Here is a 25,825-nt window from a genome sequence, read left to right as displayed (position 1 = left end):
GTTCGAGGCCAGCCTGGGCTACCAAGTGAGCTCCAGGAAAGGCGCAAAGCTACACAGAGAAACCCTGTCTCGAAAAACCAAAAAAAAAAAAAATAGAATTTCATGTGTTCCAGCCTGGCCTCAAACCCATTATGTAGTTGAATCCTCCTGGCTCTACCTCCAGAATGCTGGGATTACAGACATATATCTCCAAGGTAAGTTTATGTAGTGCTGGAGACTGAATCTAGGGCTTTATGCATGCTAGGCAAGCACTCTACCAAATGAGCCACAGCCCCTGAAAATAAACCCTCCTCCCCTCCAGAGCCACTCTTTTTCTGTCTCTCATTAGAAAAGAACAAGTGATAGCAACCAAAGATGACAAACTATAACAAGACAGAACAAAACCCATCATACTGAGGCTGGACAAGGCAATCCAAGAGAAGGAAGAGCCTCAAGAGCAGGCACAAGAATCAGAGGGGTGGTGGTGGTGGTGCACACCTTTGATCCCAGCACTCAGGAGGCAGAGGCAAGTGGATTTCTGAGCTTGAGGCCAGCCTGGGCTACAGAGTGAGTTCCAGGACAGCTAGTTCTACACAAAGAAATCCTGTCTTGAAAAACAAAGCAAGAGAGAGAGAGAGAGAGAGAGAGAGGAAGGAAGGAAGGAAGGAAGGAAGGAAGGAAGGAAGAAAGAAAGAAAGAAAGAAAGAAAGAAAGAAAGAAAGAAAGAAAGAAAGAAAGAAAGAAAGAAAAGAAAAAAGAAGGAAGGAAGGAAGGAAGGAAGGAAGGAAGGAAGGAAGCAAGCAAGCAAGCAAGCAAGCAAGCAAGCAAGCAAGCGAATCAGAGACCCACTCATCACACACTCAGGAGTCCCATAAAAACACTAAGCTGAAAGCCATAACATATATGCAGGGGACTGGTGCAAACCCGGGTCTGCTCTGTGCTTGCTCTCTCAGTCTCTGGGAGTTCACATGAGCCTTGTTCTAATAGGAGGAAATTAAATTGTGATATGTTCATAAATGGAGACACAGCACTTACTAAAAATTGTATTAGCCATGAAAGTAAAAGGGATCAGTGGGAGTTGGGGGGCAAGAGAGGCTCCAGGGTCAGGGTGGGTTTCTTTAGCCAGCCCCTTTTCCCTACAGGGGTGACTATGGTTAAAACACATTATAGACACATAGAAAACGTCATAATGAAACCCAGTACTACGTATAATTAATAGATGCTAATTAAAATCTTTTAAATTATTTTAACATTTAAAGATTAATGATATGTGCTAGGCATGGTAGTGCCCACCTTTAATCCCAGCACTCAGAGGTTAGAGGCAGGTAAATTTCTGTGAATTTAAGTCCAGACTGGTCTGCACAGATAGTTCCAGCCTGCCAAGGTCCCCCATATACCTCCCCAAATGCTCACAATATATTAGGTAAAAAAAAAAACACAAAGAATATATATGTGTATATATATATATGTATATATATATATATTATAAAATTCTATCAGTAGTTAAATGACTGGGTAGTGAGGTTAAAATATAAATTTTTCTTTTTTGTTAATCTTTTATATTTTGAACAATGTCGACAATAACATCTACTTTCATTTTATTTACTTTCTGTGGTACTGGGGATTGAACTGAGGGTCTCCCACAGACCAGTCAAGTGATAGATTCACACCCCAACAATAATCTCTACTTTCAAGTTTTTTAAAAAAATTCTCAAAAACTGTAAAGCTTTGAAGGGAAAATCCTGTTTCTTTCTATCCACTCCCAGCCTGAATAAACTTCCCACTTCAACTGGAGGTATGATTTGCACATCTCTTTCGGCAGTGATTACATCCCTGCTAGTACTATGTATCTTTATTTCTTCTCTTAGGCCACATACTTTCTGAAGGCAAAAATCTATACATTATCATTATTTTTAGGGTCTAAAATACTTTCTCTATTTTCATGAATTATTTAAAATAAAAAACAAATTTGAAATGTTTTAATAATCATGATTGATATATAGTGTTAGCAATACAATTTTCATTGAATTTTTTTCATGGCAGCTTAAAAACAATTTTTCAATTCTGGTTTTTTTTTTTTTTTTTTTTTTTTTTTTTTTTTCTGTTAAAGGCAGGGTCTTACTATGTAGCCCTGGTTGTCCTGGAGTTCACTATGCAGACTGGGGCTATCTTGAACTCAAAGAATTCTACTTGCCTCTGCCTCTTGAATGCTGGGACTAAAGGTGTACATAACTACACTCAGCCAGAAATTTATTTTCTGACATAAGAGTGTTCTTGGTTGTCAGGTAGATTTCCTTCACTCATTTGGGGTCTCAATGACTTCTAATTGATGATTTCCTAGGTTACATAGTATATTCCCCATATCCTAACCGTATTTACTAATAATTAGTTTCTAGTCTGTTAAATTATAAGATGAGGACATAGAGTTGCAATGGTTGGTAAACAAAAATACAGGATGTACAATAAAGTATGAATTTCAGAGAATATATAGTTTCCATTATGAGTATGTCCCAAATACCACAGGGAACATACTTACACTAAAATACTATGTGCTATCTAAAATTCCAGTTTAATTGTCAATCCTATGTGGTAGCTGCTGACCCTACTTAGGACGTGATCAGTTCTATCTGACTTAAATACTGAATCCCAAGAATCTCATAGTGCCAGTTTACAATGAGACAAACAACTCTGCTACATCTAATACAGACAGACACATCCAGAGAGCTGCGATTGGGGTGTCTGGGTTCTCAGATGGAGAAACCTCAGCACCTTGGAAGTTCAGCTTGTTTATTATTTAGAGGTAAACAGGGAGGCAAGGTTAATGCATACAGCTGAGCATGGAGTCAGGGTTATTACACACAGATAAACAAGGGGGCGGGGTTTATGATGTACAGCTGGATCAAGGAGACGCACAAGTTAATCTCAGTGGAGCAGCGTCTGCAGGGGAGCCGTCTTCAGAGGGAAGAAAGCTGTGGTGGACATTTTCTATACACATTATCAACGTCCACACAATGCAAACGTTTTCCTAAAGTTAAACTCTGATTCTTTGGGTCATTCCCTGACCCCCTACCATTTTTCACCCTATCATTCAAAGAACAAAATTCAAAATATCTTAGCTGGGCACATGGAACCTTTCAGGGAGGTGCCCAGTTTCTGTTCTCACCACTCTTCCACACAGAGGCCCTGGCTCTCCTGCTCTTCTCACCTCTTCACAAACCCTCATGTGGCCTCTGCTTTGCTACCATGTTATGAGAATTAACTGTTCATCCTTGGAGCTCACGGTGCTCTCTGCATTTTCTCCCAACACTTAATTTAATAGATATCTGCAATAAATGGTATTTTCCCATCACTACCACGTGCATTTCATTTTAAAATGTCTAAGATTGGAATCTGACTTACAATGGCATCTTAATAGTGCTGCCTCCTGAAGGCAGTTCTGAATGAGTTGTCGAGCTGCAACAGGTGACCGTCATGGTGCTTATTCCCAGTGGCATGACAATTGTCAACCCGCTGTTTTCAGTCAACCTGCCATGTAAAGAAGGGGTTTTAAGTTGATCGCTGCCTGAAAACCTTCCAGTGACACCTATTGGATCAAAAACTCTCAGAACAGACACCAAGAGTTCAGAAGAAAATACCAGAGATACGAATGGAGTATTGGGGGGCGGGGAGAAGGACAAGGGAATCCGTGGCTGATATGTAAAATTAAATTAAATTATAAAATAAAATAATGGAGTATTCTTTAAAAAAATGCTCTGCCACTCACGCTCTTGACATTCATTATTATGGATGATTTCTAAGTGATGAGATACTGTTGTTTCGTAGTGTAACTAGCAGTAGTCCTACCCCACTGGCCCAAAATGAAGATTCTTGAAAGTTATTTTATGTGGATAGGTATTTTGCCTGCATGGGTATCTGTGCGTTACATGTGTGCAGTGCCCACAGAGGACAGAAGAGGGCACCAGATCCTGTTGAACTGGAGTTGCATCTGCTTGTGCACAACATCATGGGTGCTGGAAATTGAACTTAGGTCCTCTGGACGGGCAGCAAGTGCTCTTAACCCCTGAGCCAACTCTCTAGTCCCCCACCCTAATGATGGTTGTTGACATTATAAGGTATCCCCAAACTGATGAAATATGGTACATTACCTTCGATTTTCCAAGTAATTCTTTAAGGATAAGCCTTATTATAGCGTGCTCCAGGACTTCTGAGGACACTGTATCTCATCGTTTTACCTATTTCCTTTCTAATGAAATATAAAGTCTCTGAGAGCCTAGCACAGTGCCTGCCACATATTCCACATGCACCTAGGATTAGTTGAGCAAGGCCTAGTGATTCAGGCCTGTAGTTCCTTGGGAGACTGAGGCTAGGGGACAAGTTTAGGGCCAGCATGGGTTACAGAGGGAGTTTAAAGCTGATGTGGGCAAGCTCAGTGAGACTCTGTCTTAAAACAAAAAATGTAAAATATAGATCAGTGATAGAGCTCCCGCCTAGCATCTGTAAGGACCTTAGTTCAGTCCCCAGTGACACAGACACACAGACACACACACTGAAAGGATGTCTGCAGAGTTCATGTTCTTCTATCAGAAAACCTGTCTACTTTGAATAATCCTCAACCTGGATAAGTGCACACTAAAAGCTGACATTGAACCGTTTGTGACTTCAACTCTATTACTGTAAAACACTGCTTAGCAGAAGGATATTTCTTTTCACTAGCATTTTTTGAGGACTTACATAATGTGTGCAGCCAAAACTAAGTTTCCTTTTATGAATATTATCTTATCACCTTGTTTTGCATAATTTCACATCTAATTTTATGCTTGCTACAATTTTTCTTATGTTCTCAACCTCACTATCATGTCCCAAAAGGAGGGAGACCAGCAGAGAGCTGAGGAAGTGATAAGACAGTCAAATGCAACTTTTACATAACTTTGAATGAACACTGGGTTCATCTGATTATTCTAGTCAGACGTCTGTTGCTAAATTTCTTACAAGAAGACATAAACAATGTCTAAGTCCTCAATGACAAAATGAGGCATGAGTTCACCAAAGTTAACTGTGGGGAGCTAATGAGTTTATTCAACTTCCTTTCATAGATGAGTGGTTACTTACAGGTGGCATAGGCCTCCCCTCTTGTCTTCCTGGGACTATATAAACTCTAGCCCCTCCCTCAGGCCATGTGCAATTAAAACAGAGTTGCGTACAACAGACGGTAGAGCTGCTGGACAGTCAGGTGAGAATATTATGCCTTCTCGGTCCCTCTGTGCTGGGCAGTAAACCATAAACAAGCCCAGCTGGGATGATCTGCAAGGGAGTGCAGCTGAATGCCCAGACTGGGAGTTACTTGGCTCAGAGGACAGTCACTCATGACAATGGCACATCCAGATCTCAGAAGTCACGTCACTGGCACATAGTTATTTAAAAAGTGTTGCCCTGCTTGTTGGTTTGAAGTGATTTGAAAGGGTTCTGGTTGGGTTTCATGAAAGAATATAACTCACCAGTTCTTAATTCTGACAGAACAGTTCTACTTGAACATTTTGGTTATTGTTTAAGTCAGAGTCAGCATGCTTTCAGTTTTCCATACAGTTATTCCCTTTGAAAGTGGAGCAAGGACATTTGGATTGTACTTCCTATTTTTTTAAAAAAATTGCTTTTATGTTTGTGAGTGTTCTGCTTGTATTGTGTGTGCCTGGTGCTCACGGAGGCCAGAAGAGGATGATGGATTCCATGGAACTGGAGTTATAGACAATTGTGAGCTGCCATGTGGGTGCTGGGAACCAAACCCTGGTCCATGGTAAAGGTCCTGGTCCTGGTGCTCTTAGCCACCAAGCCACCTCACTGACTTCTGGATGCATTCCTTTAAAAACACCAGCAAAGACCTCTCCTCTCCCACGACGGCTCTAACTAGTGCCTCTCAGAAATAGCTTTCACAATGTGCGGCACAGCCCTCGCAGACACCATAGTCTGGCACTTTAGCAACACCAGAGTTATTTCTTCAGTTGAATTTTAGGAAATACTCGGTTTGAGTTCAGGGACCCTGTTTTAGGAAAGTAAGCCTGACTATAAGTAGATGTCTTCAAGAACCCCAAGAAGAAAATGAACGAAGGAGAGATTCGCTGTGCTCTTGTTTACTTCAGGGCCAAAGCTCGCAGAGGAATGGGCGCGCTCTGCACAGCCATTTGTCTTCTTGTTCTGTATCTCTCTTTGCCAAATAGAGTTGAAGTTATACACATGTCACAAATCCACTGTACAGATTGGTGATCACATTTAGCATTGTTTCTCTTCATTTTTTTTAAAACAAGTGCAGTAATTTTAAGGGTATGTGAAAAACACTACCAGATACCAGATACATATGTAATTCTTATACATTAAACATGTAGGGTTGTGTATGTGCATGATGTATATGGGAGGGGTGCACGCCACATGCTATAAATGTGAGGATCAGAGGACAGCCTCATGGGGTCAGTTTTCTCCTTCTGCCACGTGTGTTATGAGAATTAAACTGAAATTGCCAGGCTTATGAGGCAAATGTCTTTACCTCCTGTGCCATCTTGGCAGCTCTAAATATGGAGTTATTAATCAGCACTATTAAGATTCAGCAGGCCGGGCGTTGGTGGCGCACGCCTTTAATCCCAGCACTCGGGAGGCAGAGCCAGGCGGATCTCTGTGAGTTCGAGGCCAGCCTGGGCTACCAAGTGAGCTCCAGGAAAGGCGCAAAGCTACACAGAGAAACCCTGTCTCGAAAAACCAAAAAAAAAAAAAAAAAAAAAAAAAAAAAAAAAAAAAAAAAAAAAAAAAAAAAAAAAGATTCAGCAGAATAAATTTTAAAAACATGGAGACCCGGGTCTATCCCAATTCTAATTTAATTTTATGATTGCACTTGATGGATGTGATGCACATGAGCAACATCAAGCATGTGGAGGTCAGAGGGTAATTTTGTGGAGTATGAGCTTTCTGACCTTTAAGTGGGTTCCAGGGAGCAAAGGCAGGTCACTAGGAGGCAAGTGCTTTTACTCTCTCAGCCATCTTGCTCATCCCCATCCTAATTCTGTTGAATCGTCTCTCTCTGGGTGTGGATCTTGGGGCATCATGTGTGAAAGCTCTAGAGGCAATGCTGATGTGTAAATCTTGGCTAAGAACTGCTTTTAAACCATCATGAACCAACGATGAAATTGTGAACCAGAGTCACTTCAGAGTAAAGGTGGCCCATGTCACCATTTTGTCTTAGGACTGGCTGATTGTGAACGTTGTTTCCTGGTTTCTGACTGTGTATCTGCTGCCTATCTCTTGCCTTGTCATTGAGAACTTCCGGGCTGAAAACCTGATCTTTGGCCCCCAGTGCCATCACAAGCATGGGTTCTGGCGATCTGCTTCAGGTTAGTTCTTTGGACTTGGCTTCCCTCATCTTTGCAGCTGTCTCCACCACACACCTCCAGGACAACCCTAGGAGGACAACCTGCCCACGGCACTGGGTCAGGGAGGAACTGCCATGGGTCTACTGGACAGTGATTTCAAATAACTGTAAAAGCTACAGTGTCACATCAGCAGACTCCTTTAATTTCCTGCAAACATGGTTTTGTTTTTGGACACCCCCCCCCCCCCAACAAAACTGACCTAACATAGAGTAGGAAAATTCTTTCTCTGGACTAAAGGTGTTCTGTTATCTGGGCCTGGCTATCATCAATGCTGTTCTACCTTCCTTCCATTTTTAGTGGCCTGTTTTTTTTTTTTCCCCTTCTCCCTTCTTTTCACCAGCAACTGCTGCTTCTTTAACTCGTACAAGACTCATATTATTCCACAATACACAGGAAATAAGACATTCTTATGGCTCTGAGTCTGTTTTCAGAGAGCCAGGGCCCCCACACACCTGAAAGACCTGGTTAAAAAAAATACGATTTTGTGAAAATTATGCTCTCCCATGAAAAGAAAAAAGGCATAGCTGTGAAGACAACTTGTCATCGATCCCTCCTTAGGATCTAGACTCTCAAGAAGTGCTAAACACAAACCTTGGAAACTACTTCTATCACCCCAGTTGAACAGGTTTTTCTTCCCGAATCAAGGTAATCATTTTCTGATTTTCAATGTCTTTATATCTTCTTAGACTACCACAAACTCTGAAGTCATGGCCCTCATTTTCTCATATATTAATTCCCACCAGCCCTAGGCATAACATAGTCTGCAGCAAATACTGGCTGTTGGCTCATCATTTTTTATAGTCTTAACCTCTAATGATCTCATGCCTCTCCTATGGTTCATTCCCACAAAACAGTACGCTACTTTATTGTTAATAAATTAAATTTTTTTCTGAAATATTAGGAAAAGCTCAAACAACAAAGGCAGATATTTTTTTTAAAAAGTGCCACAAGCATGCCACTTTAGTTGCCCAGCAAGCCCAGAATCTCAGCGTAGAGAAAATCCGGAAATGCAGGGCCGGTGGGAGAGGCCCTATAAATACCTACAGTCTAACAAGGCCTCTATGTCCCAAATTCAACTTGTCTATCAGGCAGCGTCTCACAGTTTTCCAACTACATTTGAGAACAATTCTTCGGACTTGCGGGCGCAGATCGAAGACTTCAGGTAATGTGGCATGGGCAGAGAACGTTTTCTGACACAATACTGGCAGGGACTGAAAGGCGGGTTTCCGGGAAACCTATTCTCTGGGTCACCTGCGCAACGTGGTCATCCTTTCCATTTTAAAACGCGGGCGGTGGATTAGGATTTGGCAAGCCCCCCTTTTTTTCCTGAATCTATTCTAGTGCCCTAAACGAGTTGAAGTGGTAACTTGGTTGGGGAGGGCAGCCGTTCCACTCGTCCACACGTGAGTTCCCCTTCGTGTTCTTGCAGGGTTGGGTGAGGCACTCCGGGACTGCCTGCCTTTTCTGTGTGGGTGCTCGGATCGGCGGCAGCCGGAGCCGAAGGACTGGCGGGGGATTAGTACCAGGTCATAAACAACCTTCCCCTTCCCCTCCCCCGCCCCGCTGGGTCGTCCCCGCTAGCGCCGCGTGGGCCTGCACGGTTCCCTCTCCCTCGTCAGTTCCCTCTTCTCGGCCCTGCACTCTCAATCACGACGCCGGGCCCTCGCCCACAGGCGGAGGGCGGCTTCCACTTCCCTTCTCCCCGACCCTGTCACCGAGCACAGCCCAAAAGGCCGGCCGCCCTGACACGCGCACGCCTACAGCCGCGGCCGCCCTGCGCCCGCCAACCCAAGTCCCCGCCCCCACCCGCGGTGCTTCCGCGGCGTGTCCCCGCCCCTTTCCGGAGCCCGCCCCCCGGCTGCCGGCCTCCGGCCCGCCCCGCGCGCCGGCTCGAGCGCGCCCCCGGGGGCCCCGCCCCCGCGCGCGTGCTCAATAACTGTCCTCTCCGGCGGCCGACAAGCTGCCCCCGCCCCGGTGCTGTTTGAATATGCTAATAAGGCCCTAAGGCCCAGCCAGTAGAACGGCGGGCCTGCGCGTCACGTGACGCGACTACGTGTCCAGGGGCGGGGCCTACGCGGCCCCTGCCCGAGTTAAAACCGGAGAGTGAGAGAGAAAAGCGCTTCAGTAGCGAGAGGGGCTGAGAAAGTGGTGACACCGCTGGGGTGCGGAGGGAGTCCCTGAAACTTCTCCCAACAGCCCCAGGGCCAATCTCCCCTCAGCCCACTCCCCTCTCCGCCAGATCCCTGGTCCCCACTCCCTGCACGGGGGGTGGGGTGGGGAACTGGGCCCGTCTCCCGCGGGGACACACACAGGGGCCGGGAGTGGGGACGGGACCCCCCAGGCAGGGGGGACGGACGGACAGACGTCCGTGCGGCCGCCCCAGCGGGCAGACGGGCCAGAGGCGGGGGTGCGACCGGGAGGACCTGGGCTGGGGAGTTTCCTCTCAACTATCGGGGGAGAAACTCCCCACGAGCCGGTGTTTTCCTCCCGGGGGCCGCGTTCCCCGCCCCGCGTAGCGGCGGTTGCCGCCGCCGCCGCCGCCGCCACCGCCGCCGCCGCCGGTGCCTCCAACCTCTGCCATCTCTTCACCACCTCGGGCCCCGGTGTCCCCGGCCAGCACTATGCCCATCTTACTGTTCCTGATAGACACGTCTGCCTCTATGAACCAGCGCAGCCATCTGGGCACCACCTACCTGGACACGGCCAAAGGCGCGGTAGAGACCTTCATGAAGGTACCGACTGACCGAGCCCCGGCGGCGACCCCGACCCGCGGTGGCCCGCGGGGGGCAGGGCGGGGGGCGGCGGGGCCACTGCGGGCGCCGCGGGGCGCGGGGACCCCTCCCCCACCGCGCGGGCGGGCGGACGGGCGGGCGGGCGGGCGCCGGGAGCGGGCTCCGCCGGGCCTGGCCCATGTGGGGCGACTGTGGGTGCGGGGGGTCGGCGGAGGGGCGGCCCTGCGTGTGCGGTACTGGGGGGGGGGCGGCCGGGGACCCTTCTGCGACTGGTTCACCTGGCCTCTGTGCTTGCCTTCTCTCCCCTCCCGTCCCCACCCTGGCCCGCAGCTCCGTGCCCGGGACCCTGCCAGCCGAGGAGACAGGTATATGCTGGTCACTTTCGAAGAGCCGCCCTATGCTATCAAGGTAACAGCCCTCGCCCTCCCCCTCCCTCCCTCCCTCCCTCCCCTGCTCTCTTCCTAGCTCGCCCTCCCCGCCCCCCTCTCCATTATGCTCCCCTCCCCCCACCGCCGCTCCCGCCTCCAGGTCCCTTCCCCTGCGGCCTCCCACCCCTCCCCAGCCCCGGGAGCGCCGGCGTGGTGGCGGTTTCTGGCCCACCGCCGTCCCCTCCCGGTCCGGCTCGGCCTGGCGGCGGAGGCGCTACGATCAACATGGCCGACATTTCCCCTCCGCGGCGTGAGCGGCAGCAATGAACTGTGGGGGATATTTATTCAAGTTAGCCCGAGTGACAGCCGGGCCCAGCCTTGCCTAGCCCGGGTTTGCATTAAAAGGGAGTCAGCCAAAGCTGGCAAGGGAAGCCCAGGAGGGGGGCTTCGAGACTTGGTCATCACAGAGTGGAACTAGGAAGGCCACCGATTGGTGGGACAGCTGTGGTCAACTTAAGAAGTCCTGCTGCCATCTGCCTTCCACTAGTACCTTCGCAACACCCACCCCTTACACACAATTTGGAGGATGTTATGTTAGCACATTTCCCAGGGAAGTTATTAAAGTATTAAGATTGTTGTTACTTACCAAAGGGTGTCAGGCAAGCAGGTTCGTTCTTGACCACCTTTGGAAGAGTTTCCTTTCCTCACCAGAGACGACAGTTACCCAAGCCATATCAACCAAAAGTGAAGTTAACAAACCCGAAGTGGCATACCTGCTTGGTGGACATCACATTATAATCGGTGTCCATGTGTGTTCGTGGCTTCAAATGATAAAAAAAAAATTCTCACATCTTTCTTTTCAGGCTGGATGGAAGGAAAATCATGCAACGTTTATGAATGAACTGAAAAACCTTCAGGCAGAAGGACTTACGACTCTTGGCCAATCCCTAAGGACAGCTTTTGATTTGTTAAATTTAAATAGATTAGTAACTGGCATAGACAACTATGGGCAGGTAGGTTGAATACTAAGATAGAAAAGAGTTGTTTTTATTTATGTGTATAAAAACACAATCCAGTCAAAAAATATGCAACGTGGAATGGAAGTATAAAACATAACGAGGTTGAAATACAGTGTGCACACAGTTATAAACACCTAAGGTGTATAATTTTTATATCCCTCATTTCCCCCTTTAAATGTATTTGCATTCAGAATTTGGATTTAAATTCTTCGCTAGAAAGTTGACCTGAATTTGGTTTCAGTCCCTCAAAAGTTCATAAAAGACATAAAAGGGAAGATACACAACAGTCTGAAGCTCCGTTACCTGTAGGCACATAGGCAACTCTTGCAATGGATCACAGCTGTTGGTTGAAGTAGCAGTTGCTTCTATATTAGTAAAGATATTAGAGGAAATGACTGTTAGATTAGGATTTATCCTAACCCACATTGTATATTGGGAAGGTAAGATTTGTCAGGAGTGCAGTAATTGGTTGACTATATTCAGATATCTCTTGAAGCATATACAATTAGAAGTTACTGCAGTAGCAAGTCTGAAATTAATGGCAGATTCAGAATTCTTAAAGTTTAAAATTTCCAAACCCTTGGGAAAATGCTTTCTGTGAAACATGAAAGTTTGCCTGTCTTCCTGAAGCTCCCCCAAAGTCCCTCTCATCTGTGAGGATGAGGCAAGAGCTTTAAATCACAACAATCATTCACTAAGGAAATGTGAGGTGATCCATTATAAATATTGCTATCCTAGAAATACAAGATACCAAAGAATATGTAGTGCTACACACAAGGAGTAATATCACACCCAAGGAATTCCGTATGCAAAGCACTATTACCATAATGCTACATTTAGGAATATATATTGTATACTTTTCCCAAGTTTCATAATGCACAGTTCTCATGAATTTTGAACATTTCAAGGCAATTCTTCCTGTGACTTCACAAGCTATATGCCTCATTTGGGGGATAACTCTGAAACATTTAACCATCTTTAGAAATGGTTGAATTTAGTGCTCAAGCATTTAAAGTATGCATTACAAACCAGACTTTCCTGAAAAGCATTTTCATCCTTTAATTAGTAAATATTTTAACACATTAAGTTTTTTGTTTTTGTTTTTTTTTGTTTTTTTTTTTTTTTTGGCTAATGCTTTGCCACTTGGTCTGTTTGTTTCTGTAAAAGTATCTTACTCCTTTGTTGTATGTAGTACTGTTTTCTATTATCGTTTAAGATTTTAATCAAACTTTGCCGAGTTAAAGACACATTTGAAACTTCCTATTAAGTTCCTTTATTTTGTTGTCAGGTTATGTGTTGTAGAGCTATCAATTTCTGATTTTTCTGTGTTACATTTCTTAAGAGGGAAGGGCATTTGGATACATCCACCTTCAACTACATAGTTAAAACAGCAAAAAGTCCTTTAGGAGAGTTCCAGGGCACTTGTGTACTTACTCTCTAGGAAGTTTAAAGTTGAAGGCAGGGCTTTTGTGTTTTGAGATGTTCTTACTGACTAGGGTTTATTAACTTGCAACAAGGAATGATAATGCCTTTCAGTCATTTGAGTGAATCCGCTAGGATTCAGGAAGCAATGTTAATGGTTTTTACTTATATCCTGAATTTGCACATAATGCAACTAGCTTTAAAATAATTAAGAAACTACAATTTCTCAATAAATGGAACACTTTTGAGTAAATTTTACTTGGAAGAAGACATGCTTCTGGATTTTTCATCATAAAACCATTTTTCTATATTTAAATATTCTATAATTCCTATTTATACAAAAGTTAACAGAATTTTGGATGATTGAAAATACTTAATACTAAATATCATTTGGATATTTGGAAAAGAATTTGTAGGATCTGTAACCTTAATATTTTTGTACTTACGTATTTCATGCTGAATAATAGGAATACTGGATATAGTCTCAGTTGAAGGAAATGAGAAGAGGTGGGTTAGCTGGAAGACATGTTAGTCTATAGAGCATCTATACATCTTAATATAGTTTTATTTTCTTAAAAATTTATTTCTTATATATATATAAATTACTTTCCTAAATAAGGGTTAAATGTACATGTATTTATTGATATATTTACATTAATAACCTTTTCCTGTATACATATAGACACATTGGTGATTTTATATAATCAATTGCAAGAACACTAGTTTCCATATTGCGTTTATTAATTTGGCATTCTTAATTAGGTAGGATACTTAGAATTGTAAGGTTAAAATAGCTGAGCAGAAAAGATTTTTAAATGATTTTCTCAAGCACCTTTGGCTATTCCACTAACAAATTGTCTGCCTATGTAGAAGATCCTTTTAAATATTTGGTAACCAGTACCATTTGCTGATACTTTTACAGTTGTAGATGAGTGTGAACCATGAGTGTGAACCTTCAGTCACCCCTTCTCTTTAAAAGCAGCATCTTATTAAATTGCTTATTGCAGATAAACTTGCAAGTTTTCGTCCACATGTTAATAGTTTCAAATTATGTTGATCCTTTGAGAATCTGAAAATGAGCTCAAGTAGATAAGATTAAGAATGTAAGACACATTGGACAGTTTTATTATATAAATTGACATGTTTTTATATTCTTTGTTTTTTTGTTCTTTTTCCTCAATGTTTGTAGCATTTTTTAAAAAAAAGATTTATTTACTATGTATACAGTGTTCTGTCTGCGTGAATGCCTTCCTGCAGGCCAGAAGAGGGCACCAGATCTCATTACAGAAGGTTGTGAGCCACCATGTGGTTGCTGGAAATTGAACTCTGGGATTTCTGGAAAAGGAGCCAGTGTGCTCTTAACCCCTGAGCCATCTCTCCAGCCCAGCATTTTTTTTTTTTTAAGTTAGGTTTAGCTGCTGAATCTGACTCTGGCCTGCACATCATGATTGTTTCCATTGGTCTGACTATTTCATTCTTCAATATAGTAGCACTGATTGGATTGTTTAGAATGGTGCCTGACCTACTGTGCATTTTAAAAAGAAAAATATTTATTGCTTTGAGGATTTTAAATGAAAGTATTTACCCCATTTGACAATGATGGCTTTGGTGTGAGATGAGTTGGATGTTCTGTTTTTTGAGCTGACCTTACTATAGCTGTTGCTTGCCTTGAACTCAACTGTATAGACTGGCCAGCCTTGCACTTCTGAGTGTTGGGATTACAAGCCTCCACCACCATGCTTGACCAGGCTTTTCTTCTAATGCTATTTAGTGAATTAGTAAAAAGTTGGTTCCTATTTGAGTTTTTGGTTTTTCTTTCCCCTTAGATTATCAACAAGTTCTTCGGTATTTATTAAGCTATTAATAACCTTTTCAAGTGAAAGGAGATTACTATTTGCCTGTATACTGCCTGTACTACAGTGCTGAAATGTGACCTGAAACAATAGTTAGTCTTTGTGTGGTGTTGGATATGAAACCCAGATCCTTGTGCATGCTAGACAAAGGTCCTACTACAGAGGTACACCCTTTGTCGATTACACTGTTGTGAAAATTGTAAGTCCCTTAATTAAAATAAGTTTTATTTAAAAAGATTTAATGACATTTGTGTGGGGGGAGGTGTAGCATGCCATAATACATGGGTGAAATTAGAGGGTAACGTGAGAGTGGTTTTATCCTCCCACCATGCTGGTCCTGTGCTCAAATTCAGGTACTTAGGTTTGGTGGCACGTGCCTTTCTTTGCTGAGTCATCTTTCCATCCATAAGTCCCTTAATTAAAAAAAAAGTTAAGATGTAGAAAACAAAATTTCCCATCTTCATCATTTTTAAGTGTGCAGTTCTATGGTATTAGGTATATTCACATTTTTATAAAAGCAGTACCTAGAAAAATAAAACTATTAATAACTCCCAATTTCCTACATTCCCTTGAGGATGCTTTTTCTACTTCCTGCCTTTTTTTTTTTATTGTTAGACTACTGTGCATTCCTTATCACATAACATAGATGAACCCTCCATCTGTGGGCTTGCTAATCCATGGACTCAGCCAACCACAGATCAGAACTATCTGAACAAATCCTGCATCTGTACTGAACTTGTTTCTATGTCACTGTCCACTGAATACAACTCTTTACATAGCATTAAGATTGCATTAGGTAGGTAGGTCTGGAGAGATGGCTCAGAGGTTTAAGAGCTGGCTGCTCTTCCAGAGGTCCCGAGTTCAATTCCCAGCAACTACATGGTCGCTCACAGTCATCTATAATGAGATCTGGTGCCCTCTTCTGGCATGCAGGCAGAACACTGTATACATAATAAATAAATCTAAAAAAAAAATTGCATTAGGTATTTTAAATAACCTAGAGATGATGTAAAAAAGTACATAAGAGGTTATGTTTAGGTTATAGAGAAACACTCTATTTTTTTTTTTTTTTTTTTTTTTTGGTTTTTCGAGACAGGGTTTCTCTGTGTAGCTTTGCGCCTTTCCTGGAACTCACTTGGTAGCCCAGGCTGGCCTCGAACTCACAGAGATCCGCCTGCCTCTGCCTCCCGAGTGCTGGGATTAAAGGCGTGCGCCACCACCGCCCGGCTGAGAAACACTCTATTTTATATAGAGTGCTTGAGAATCTGGATTTTGGTATCTTTTAGGGACAACCAGGAACCAATTTTTTGTGGATACTGAAGGGATGAGTGTGGGTTTTTTTTTTTTGTTTGTTTGTTTTTTTGTTTTTGTTTTTTTTCAAGACAGGGTTTCTCTTTGTAACAGCTCTGGTTTTCCTGGAATTCTCTTTGTAGACTCACAGAGATCCACCTGCCTCTACCCTGCCTCCCGAGTGCTGGGATTAAAGCCATGTGCCACCACCACCTGGTTAAATTTATTTTAGTTATGTGAATGCTTTCGCCTGTACATATATATGTCTGTGCGCCACATGCATGCCTGGTACCTGAAGAAGTGGTGAGCCTCCATGTAGCGGCTGGGAATCAAACCAGGGTACTTTGCAAGAACAAGTTCTCTTAACCACTGAGCCAATTCTCCAGCCCATGTTTGTTGTTTTATGACTAAGGATTATTTGCCTAATCCTTAAGGTTCATCCACCTTGTAGTGTGTAGAATTTTGTCAGAATTTTCTTGACTATCAGGAATAATACTGTAATTAATATATGTAGGTAAGCATCTCTTTAAGACTGCTTTCATTTCTTTAGGATGTAAATGTTGAAATAGAATAGTAAATTTTTTTTTTGAGGATTTCTCCATATTCTTTTCCATAATAATTGTACCATTTTACATTCCAGTACACAAAAGATGCTTCCTATATCCTGCTGAACCATGCAGACTCCACAAGTTTTCCTTAGCCATCTTAATGGGTTTAAGAAGATAACCATTATTATTTTGATTTGCATTTTTTTGAATTATTGTTTATATTTAGCATCTTTTCATGCATTGGTCAGCCATTTATATACAGTCTTTGGAGATGTGTATTTAAAGTCTTGAGTTAAACATGGCCTCAAGACACATACATACTGGAGTTGTGTTATTTAAAGTGTTGGGAGTTGAACACACCCTAGGCAAGTACTCTGTGACTGAGCTACCTTTCCAGCCCTTTGGGGTTCTTTATATGTTTCAGTTATAAACCCTTTATCATACAATTCACACATCTTCTGTCATTCTGTAGGTTATATGTTTATACTGTTGATTATGTTCTTTTGCTCAGAATTTGTTTTTATGTAGTTGAGTCTATTTTTTCCTGTACTTTTTCATGTCTAAAAAGGTTTACTTAATCTAGCATTATTGAAGCTTTTCTTTTATAGTTTTAGAACACATTTAGGCCTTTTATCTATTTTGAGATGATTTTTATGTATAGTATATATAAAGGATTCAACTTTTGCATGTGGCTGTCCAGTTTGCCCAGCACTGTTGGATAGTCTTGGCAAGTCCTTTTCAAAAGCATTTAAATAATTTGTAGCTGGGCGGTGGTGCCACGCCTTTAATCCCAGCACTCATATAAACTTTAATAGGAGTTATTTAAGGTTAATCTGCTGAGGAAAAAAAAGTTCATGATATTTTGTTTGCTGGATTGGCTTGTCTGAGTTTTATTCAACTGGAGAGAGGAGAAGGCTTTACTTGATCTTCTGTTTATCCCTAGACAGCCGACTCAGGGAGGCAGAGGCAGGCGGATCTCTGAGTTCAAGGCCAGCCTGGTCTACAAAGTGAGTTCCAGGAAAAGGCGCAAAGCTACACAGAGAAACCCTGTCTTGAAAAACCCAAAAAAAAAAAAAAAAAAAAAAAAAAAAAAAAGTAAATAATTTGTAGGGGAGGACTTCCTCCCCATAAAAGTACTGTTTTAGAGAAGAGCAGTAGCTGGCAATGGAATGCCCAGTCTTGACTTTGTCATTGAATCACTGTATAATACTGAGGCAATGTCATTGTCACCCTGTGTCTCTGCTGCTTATTCTGAATAAGCAACTATGTACCCATACTGTTAGAGAATGAATCAGAGGCTTAAATCTGATTTATATTTAAAGTGTCCGTAGGGCTTAGTTAGGGACAAACAAACTTTAAAGACATACAGGAAAATGGGCTTGGTGGCACAAGCCAAACTTTAGTTCCAACAGAGGCAAGAAGGCCAGCCTGGTCTTGACAGTGAGACACTGTCTTAAAAACAAAAAATAAAAAGATGGACAGTGGTTTACGTCTAGTTTAGCATTTTCTCCCCTTATTTGAAATTACAGTTATAAAAATCTAGTGAGTTTTAATGTTGAGTTCTGTTATTACATGCTTTGAAATCTGTTAGCATGTTGAAATTTTTTTCCCCCTTGGATTTTGTAGTTCATCCTGGAGAAGCAGGCGTGAGAACATTACCTGCTGAAGTTGTTTTAATGGTGGTTGATTAGTATGAGCTTGTGTCTTTAGAGAGAGATACATTCAGTGGAAGCAGGAGTCAAGTAATTGGGAAGACATTTTTGTTTTGCTTTTCAAGAGAAGGTTTCTCTGTGGAACAGTCCTGGCTGTCCTGGAACTCACTCTATAGACGAGGCTGACCTCGAACTCACAGCAATCCACCTGCCTCTACCTTCTGGGTGCTGGAATTAAAGGCTTGTGTCACCACCACCCAGCTTGGGAAGACATTTTTAAATCAGTGTGCTGAATAAAAGCTGTATATGAGTTTAGCTGACCTGTCAGAGATGTGACAGAAGCCATAATTGTCATTGGGGTTTTTTTGTTGTCTACAGGTTTGATTTTTAAGGAGCTTTCAGGAGCATATATTTTCTTCCAAGAAAAAAAAAAAAAAACAACAAACTTGCCACAGTATCTTTTTCTACTGTAAATCTGTTTTCCAAACTCTTAAGAAATTACTTTTGGCATTTCAGAAGGAAATGAAAAAACTGACATTGTTAGGAGTTTTGAGACAAGGTTTCGTTGTGTAGCCCTGGCTGTCTTGGAACTCATTTTGTACACCAGGCTGGCCTCAAACTCTCAGAGATCCACTTGCTTCTGCTTCCTGAGTGCTGGGATTAGAAGCTTGTGCCACCACACCTGACTTTAGGTATTTTTTTTAAATGACAAAAAGCTCATTTTTCTTCCATTTTACAAAATTGATTTCCTTATATAAACTTTATTTTTGTTAGCTTAAATTATGTAATTTAAGCATGTTACATTGATTATAAACATGATACAGAAGAGTTTTTGGGTTTGTTTTGCTTTACTTTGTAAATTCTATTTATTATGTACTGGGGGACAAAGCAGACCTTTGGAAGTTAGGGGGAAAACTTGCAGGAGTTCCCCCCCCCCCTTTGGAGTCAAAGTCTCAAGTATCCCACTGGCCTTGAATTCACTATGTAACTGAGGATGATCTTGAACTTACAAAAATATTTACTTACTTATTTTGTGCATATTTGCTATTGCCTGTATGTGTTTATATATATGCATTCATGCCTGGTATACTGGCTTTGGATCCTCTAGAACTGTGGACAGTTGTAAACTGCTGTTGTGGTGCTGAGACCCAACCCTGGGGCCCTCTGCAAAGAGCAGAAGGTGTTCTTAACTACTGATTCATCTTGTTAGCCCTGTTCTTGAACTCTTGATCCTGCCTGCCTGTACTTCTGAGTGCTGTGTTCTACCATGTGGGTTTATGTGGTACCAGAAGTTGAATGCAAGGCTTCAATGTGTGCTAGGAAAGCACTTGACTGAGCTACAGCCTCAGCCCTGCTTTAGTTTTTTTTATTATTTATCTTTTCTACTCCAACATTTTTATTGGGCTAGAACTTCAAAACACAGATCCTGAACTTGAAGGTTAGTGAATTTTTATATATGCTCTTGAGCAGAGTTTCATCTGGCAACTTTTCGGTTTTTTTTTTTTTTTTGTGGTTTAGTGTATCATCTTAAATTTATAGAATAAAGGCTCAGAAAAGTTGAAATGCTTACTTTAACCTTTCTTGTAACATTTTATCCAAATATTGTTTGTTACCTTATTAGCTTCAGTTCCGTTTTTCCTCTCTGGTTTGGAAAAAAGGATACAGTATAAGGGATGATTGATAGGATTTTATGACATTTTAAGGACAAGGTTATAATAATATAAATTTTGCAATTTAGTTTGTTTTGATGTGTGTATGTATCTTTATCTGCTGAGCCATGTCTTCTAGGCCAAGGTTGTAATATATGTATGTAGTTAATAGAATTTTTGTTTCCACATTTTAACACTTTATTTTCTGATTTAGGTAGTTAACATATAGCTAATAATTTGTCAGTTAATTAGTTGATCTTTCCATTTGAGCCAGCCAGTAATAGGGCTACAATAATAACTTCCCTGGACATCTTTGTAGTTGGTTAACTGTCATTCTTTCTTTTGGTCTAAGATGGTTTTGAAAATATTTAAGCCTCATGTCTTGAGTCAGGAAAATGTGACTGGCTTGCTTATGGATTTTCTACCACACTGGTGAGTTCCTGGCAGGTCTTATAGCCTTTCATCCTGCTTTTCCACTAGGAAAATTAAATAGAAGAGCTCACCATAGATGACTATGGTGAAGGTTGAGTAATGTGCAACCCACTTTATTACTGAAATGTAATTTTTTTTGTAAATTTCCTTTCAGATTTTAAAAACTGGAATAATGGGAGCCTATCCTGCTTCTCCCCTCCAGAACATTGTGGTGATACAGAAAACCAAAATCCCAAACAAACAACAACAAATCTATGTGCTGGTCTGTCCCACTTAATAGCTTATGTTTTGACAAGTCCTTTAATCCTTAACTTTCTCATTCACAAAGTGTTGCCAGTACCAGTCTTGAAAGTTTTGTAAGGATTAGAAATAATGTTTGTTAATCAGCCTGGCCAAAAAAAAAAAAAAAAAAAAAATCATCCTGGCAAAATAACTACCTGGCAAGTGGTAGAAACTCGGTTAATGAGGATCATCATCCTCATTCACTATTAAGGAAAACACTTACCAGGATGAAAGCTTTGTTCTGAAACTGACCAGACCCAAAATCTCTGTGGTATACTGTGTGCTCCCACCCCACAAGCTATCCATTACTTCTGGCTGAAGTTGTAACTTTCGCTGTAGGGAACGTGTTTCTTGGTTTTAATTTTGAGTCTCAATATGTTATTCTAAAATATATATATTTATATATATATAAAACTTTACTGAAGTCTTTCCAAAATCTTCATTTATCTTTTCAAAAGCAGTTTCATACCAATAGACACATGCAAACACATTTCTGAATTTTAGAATAAGAAACATCTTCAGACTTTGAGGAATCTCAGGTCAGTTTATTTCCAGGACTATATATTTTAGAATTCATATTGGTGATGGTTAGAATGAGCAAGGTTAGAAGATAACATTGTCTAAGGAGTCCAGGTGTAAAATGTTCCCTTTTTGTAGATTTGAGTGACAAAAGCTATTAATAGGATAAGCCTATGAATTACTTTTTTTAATATGAAAGGTATTTTTGACATACTATTTGAAATTTGATTACTTATGAGATACAGTTGTATGTTGAAAGACCTCTTAATTGTCAGCTTAGTGACTTTTCATAATGAAGATGTATTCTAATCCTTATATACTTGTCTTTTCTGAAATGTGTACCTTAAAAGACTAGGGAGTCTTTTCCATCAGTTTGATTTGCCCAAATACATTATGGGGCTTGTGGTAAAGGTCCTGACAAGGATTTAGAAGGATTATATTTTCTACAACACTTTATTACTAGTTTTAAGTATGTGAGCAAAGGTAATTGTAATATTACCTGTTAGATGTTACCATTTATGGTTAATGAATGACAGAACTGATATTGGTTTGTTAAAATGCTTTTTTCATCTTAAAGCTTTTGAGTCTTGTTAGATATTAGAAAACATAAACAAGATTAAAAACTCCAAATGCAATTATTTCAAAGTTAAAAACAATTATTTTAAATAAGAAAGTTAACATGATTGCGTACCCAGAGTGCTGAGGAAAGTTAGGCCGTGAGACAGTGGGCGATTACCAAGGCTCTGTTCATGAGATGGCAAGGTTTAGTGCTATTAGATTGCCAAGATTTAGCAAAACAGTAATTTTCATGGTCTTTGGTAATGCCTAAATTGTAGTAGTTCATGGTCATTTATGTACTTTTACAATTGTAAAAGTTTGAATTTTTGACCAGTAAGTTAGAAAAAGAAGGTATCAATATGCAGAAAAATGGCACTAAAGGAAATAGTAAAAGGTCTTTATTTAAAATACTTCTACTTATTCTTTTATTGTTAATCCAGAATGGATAATGATAATGTCTGATCTCAAACAAGGTTATATAGAATGCAGATCCTAATGTAAAAAGGTATTATATTGTGTTCATAGGATTTCTGGTTTAATGAAATGTTTTTGGTAAGGTTTTAAATTTGTTACAGTCTGTATTTTCATCCATATGTGACATCTGCTTTTTTATGACCCATATTAACATGCTAAAGCCATTGTCTGTGTGTGCAGCTCAGAAGGCTTATGGACATTTTGGGAGTACTGTGGAGGTAGAGCTTCATACTACTTGCCTGGCATATATAAACTCCTGAATTTGATCTCTAGCACTACAGAATAGATAATAAAGCCATTTTTGGAAGATAGGTCTGGATAGAAAACTAAGTTAAAATCCATTAAAAAAAACTCTTTAAAAAGTCTTGAAACTAACGTCGTCTTACCCAGTTAAGATTTACTTTCATCCATAGCATGTGGGACATAATACCCTAGTTTTGAAATTTTTTTCCCTTCAAAAATGTAAAGCTTTGTCACTAATTTTTGTGATCTGTTAACATATATCGACTAGGTTTTCACTATAGGGAAAGCCTTTGCAGAATTTCATGATTTTAAATTAAAATTTTTAATTTAAAGAAGTAAGTGTGTGTGTGTGTGCGCGCGTGCGTGTGTGCGCGCGCTCGCACACACACACACACACACACATATAATTTTTTGAGACAGGGTTTCTCCGTATAGTTTTGGTGCCTGTCCTGGATCTCGCTCTGTAGACCAGGCTGGCCTCAAACTCACTCCCGAATGCTGGGATTAAAGGCATGCACCACCACTGCCTGGCAAAATCTTTTTTTATTATTTACATTTTATGTATGAGTGCTCTGCATATATACTTGCATGCCAGAAGAGGAGTCAGATCCTATTATAGATGGTTGTGAGCCACCATGTGGGTGCTGAGAATTGAACCTCAGGACCCCTGGAAGAGCAGTTAGAGCTCTTGACCACTGACCCATCTCTCCAGCCCGTTATATTATGTGCATTGGTGTTTGGGGTGGGTATGTGTCTGTCTATGCATCACAGATGTACCTGGTACCCTTGGTGGCCAGAAGAATGTGTTGGGTTCCCTGAATGAGTTAATGATCAGTAGTTGACATATAATACTGGGCATTAAACCAAGTCCTCTAGAAGACCAACCAGCCAGTACTCTTAACTGCTAAGCCTTCTCTCCAGTACTCCTATACTTTTGTTTTTAAAGACAGCATTGTATGTAAGTTCATTCTTTTGAGAGCCTGTTAGTGATGTACAGAGAGAAGTAACTAGAGTCATCTTACTTAATCAGACATTTATGGTCTGCTTGGTGTAGAGCATTTAAAAATCAGTTTGACTTTTGAGTTCAAGAAATGATTTAGGGGACTAGAGAGATGGCTCAATGATTAAGAACACTATCTGCTTTCAGAGGACGTGGGACAATTCCCAGCACTTACATGGCAACTCACAGCCTTCTATCTGTAACTTGAATCCCAGTAGATCTGTCACGCTCAGATAGCAGACACACATTTGGTATAGATATGTACATGCAGGCAAAACACTCAAACATATAAAGTAAAATAAATAAAGTGATTTAGCCAGATTTGTGCCAAGGTAGTGTCTGTAGATTCTGTGGGTCAGCAACCTAAGGAGATTATTATACTTGAGGATAGGATAGACAGATCTGGGTGAGTTGTTGAGGCAAATTGAGTTTTAAAAACTTTGTGTGTGTGTGTGTGTGTGTGTGTGTGTGTGTGTGTGTGTGTGTGTGTGTATTTATTTTTTTGAGACAGGGTTTCAAACTTAGACTTATCATTTGTACCTCACATTAGGATCTGCATTCAATATAACCTTGTTTGAGATCAGACATTATCCATTCTGGATTAATAATAAAAGTTAGAATAAGTAGAAGTATTTTAAATAAAGACCTTTTACTATTTCATTTAGTGCCATTTTTCTGCATATTGATACCTTCTTTTTCTAACTTGTTCTGTCTTTAAGAATGTATTTACATTTTTGCATTTATTTTACTTCCTTGTCATCTTTCAAACATTTTGCTGCATTAATTTTCCCACATTAATATTGCCTAATCCCTGTAATACAATGAATATAATAGGTTTTTTATTCATATTATTAATGTTCTTCAGTAAAATTATTCTTGCATTTTCATTTCTCTTTCTATGGTAGGATAAATTCTGTTTGCCTGCTGCTACTATTTAGGAGTTACCAGAATGAACTTGCTAATCTTTTTCAAACTTTAGAATCCAGTTTAAATGTAAAACTCAAATTCTGTTTTAATTATTAAATTAGACTTATCATTTGTTCCTTAAATATTGTCTTTTCAGAAAGTCAAGCATTAGTAGTTTTTTGGTTTTTATGGTGAAGTTTTTATCTCTTTATTATTTGATTTAAATGAAATTCCAGAATAGAGTTACCTAGTCATTCTGTTAAAATAAATTTGTTAAGTCTCCCTAACTTTTTTATTTTCTCTAGTACTACAGATTGAGTTATACTTTTGAGTTATACTTTTGCTCAAGCCTTTTTATTCTATATTTTTAATGCTGTTAAATTTACCACATAAGAAATTATAGGGCTGAAAAAAGAATCATATTTGCATATAGTTCTATAGTAGAATTAACTTGAAAATAAAATGTTTCTTTAGTGTATAATTTTAACCTTTTTTTTATAGAGACCTCGATTATGTACAGATGCACTAGGTTTTTGCATACTACCTTTTTCTGTTTGTTTTTGAAGCAGGGTCGTAATAAATGTAGCTTCGTTGGCATTGAAATGGCCATGTAGCTCAGAATGGCCTTTTAATTCCCTGTCCTCCTGCCTCTCCAACTGAGTGCTGGAATTATAGCTGTTAATCCCTGTGCTAAGCATACACTTGGAGATTTTTAAAGTTTTATTTTGGAATCTTAAGCATATTTTAACTTTCATGAATATTTGGGATTTGGTTACTAGTAAATGTACAGTTGTAGTCTTTTAAAAAAAAATCTAATTATTTTAAAAGTGATAAAATTTTAAGATGTATTAAAAATAGAAATAAGCAACTTTAGCTAATGAGTTTCTAATGAATCCTTTGTGTATAGTCAGGCATACTATTTTAAAAGCATAGTTCAAGATGAGGGTTTTAGAGGCTGGAGAGAAGGCTCAGTGATTAAGAGCACTGCTGGCCATTACAGAGAACACAGATTTGGTTCCCAGCATCCACATGGAATGTCACAACCACCTGTAACTCTAATTTCAGGGGAGCCAGTCCTTTCTTGTGACTTCCTCAGGTACCAGACACATGTGCACATATATACATGTAGGCATAACACTCATATACATAACAAATCTTAAGAAAAAAATGACTACTTTAGAATTTGATAAAAAAAAAAAAAAAAAACTGTGCTGCATCATTTGAGGTCTTAATAAATATACTGTTTCCAGATTCTAAAACATAAAACCTAAAATTTTAGTTTTGGAATATTGACTCTGGAGGTAAGCCTATTAATTTTATTGAAGTCTTTATTGACTGCAATAATTATATTTTGTTTGGAATCTCTAACTCACCAATTGTATATCCATCTGTATAACTTAATGAACAGCCCTACCCTTAGGAAGGAGTAGCAGTATGTCGTGTTTAGGAACCTTGCTGATGTGCTCTAAAGATATAACGGTTCTACT

General features: G+C 40.5%; 1 protein-coding gene and 1 long non-coding RNA gene across 33 annotated transcripts in view; one reads left to right on the top strand and one right to left on the bottom strand.

The window, feature by feature from the left end:
* Positions 1-9,178, bottom strand: part of LOC107402129 (uncharacterized) — a 43,999-nt gene extending 34,821 nt beyond the window's left edge. Inside the window, exons 1-2 of the long non-coding RNA XR_013042474.1 lie at positions 8,436-9,178; positions 3,379-3,504 (exon numbers count right to left, since the gene is read on the bottom strand). This is a non-coding gene — a long non-coding RNA (uncharacterized LOC107402129). The remainder of the gene's footprint in view (positions 1-3,378; positions 3,505-8,435) is intronic.
* Positions 9,179-9,427: 249 nt separating this feature from the next.
* The window catches only part of Ints6 (integrator complex subunit 6), a 91,204-nt gene continuing 74,806 nt past the window's right edge, over positions 9,428-25,825 (top strand). For 10 of the 32 annotated variants that reach the window (XR_013042471.1, XR_013042470.1, XR_013042466.1 and 7 more), the window contains exons 1-3: positions 9,449-10,123; positions 10,454-10,531; positions 11,355-11,504. Coding sequence is in view for 6 of the 32 variants with exons in the window: in XM_076545153.1 (XP_076401268.1) it covers positions 10,013-10,123; positions 10,454-10,531; positions 11,355-11,504 (339 nt within the window). In the remaining 26 variants the exon portion in view is untranslated. Of the gene's footprint in view, positions 10,124-10,453; positions 10,532-11,354; positions 11,505-25,825 lie in introns of those variants that run through there. The other 22 variants (XM_076545165.1, XM_076545157.1, XM_076545163.1 and 19 more) reach the window with 13 other exon arrangements.

This window comes from Peromyscus maniculatus, chromosome 9, assembly GCF_049852395.1.
Source record: "Peromyscus maniculatus bairdii isolate BWxNUB_F1_BW_parent chromosome 9, HU_Pman_BW_mat_3.1, whole genome shotgun sequence".
Classification (NCBI taxonomy): domain Eukaryota; kingdom Metazoa; phylum Chordata; class Mammalia; order Rodentia; family Cricetidae; genus Peromyscus; species Peromyscus maniculatus.
The sequence above is the reverse complement of the archived record's forward strand: the minus strand, read 5'-3'. Positions and strand labels throughout refer to the sequence as shown.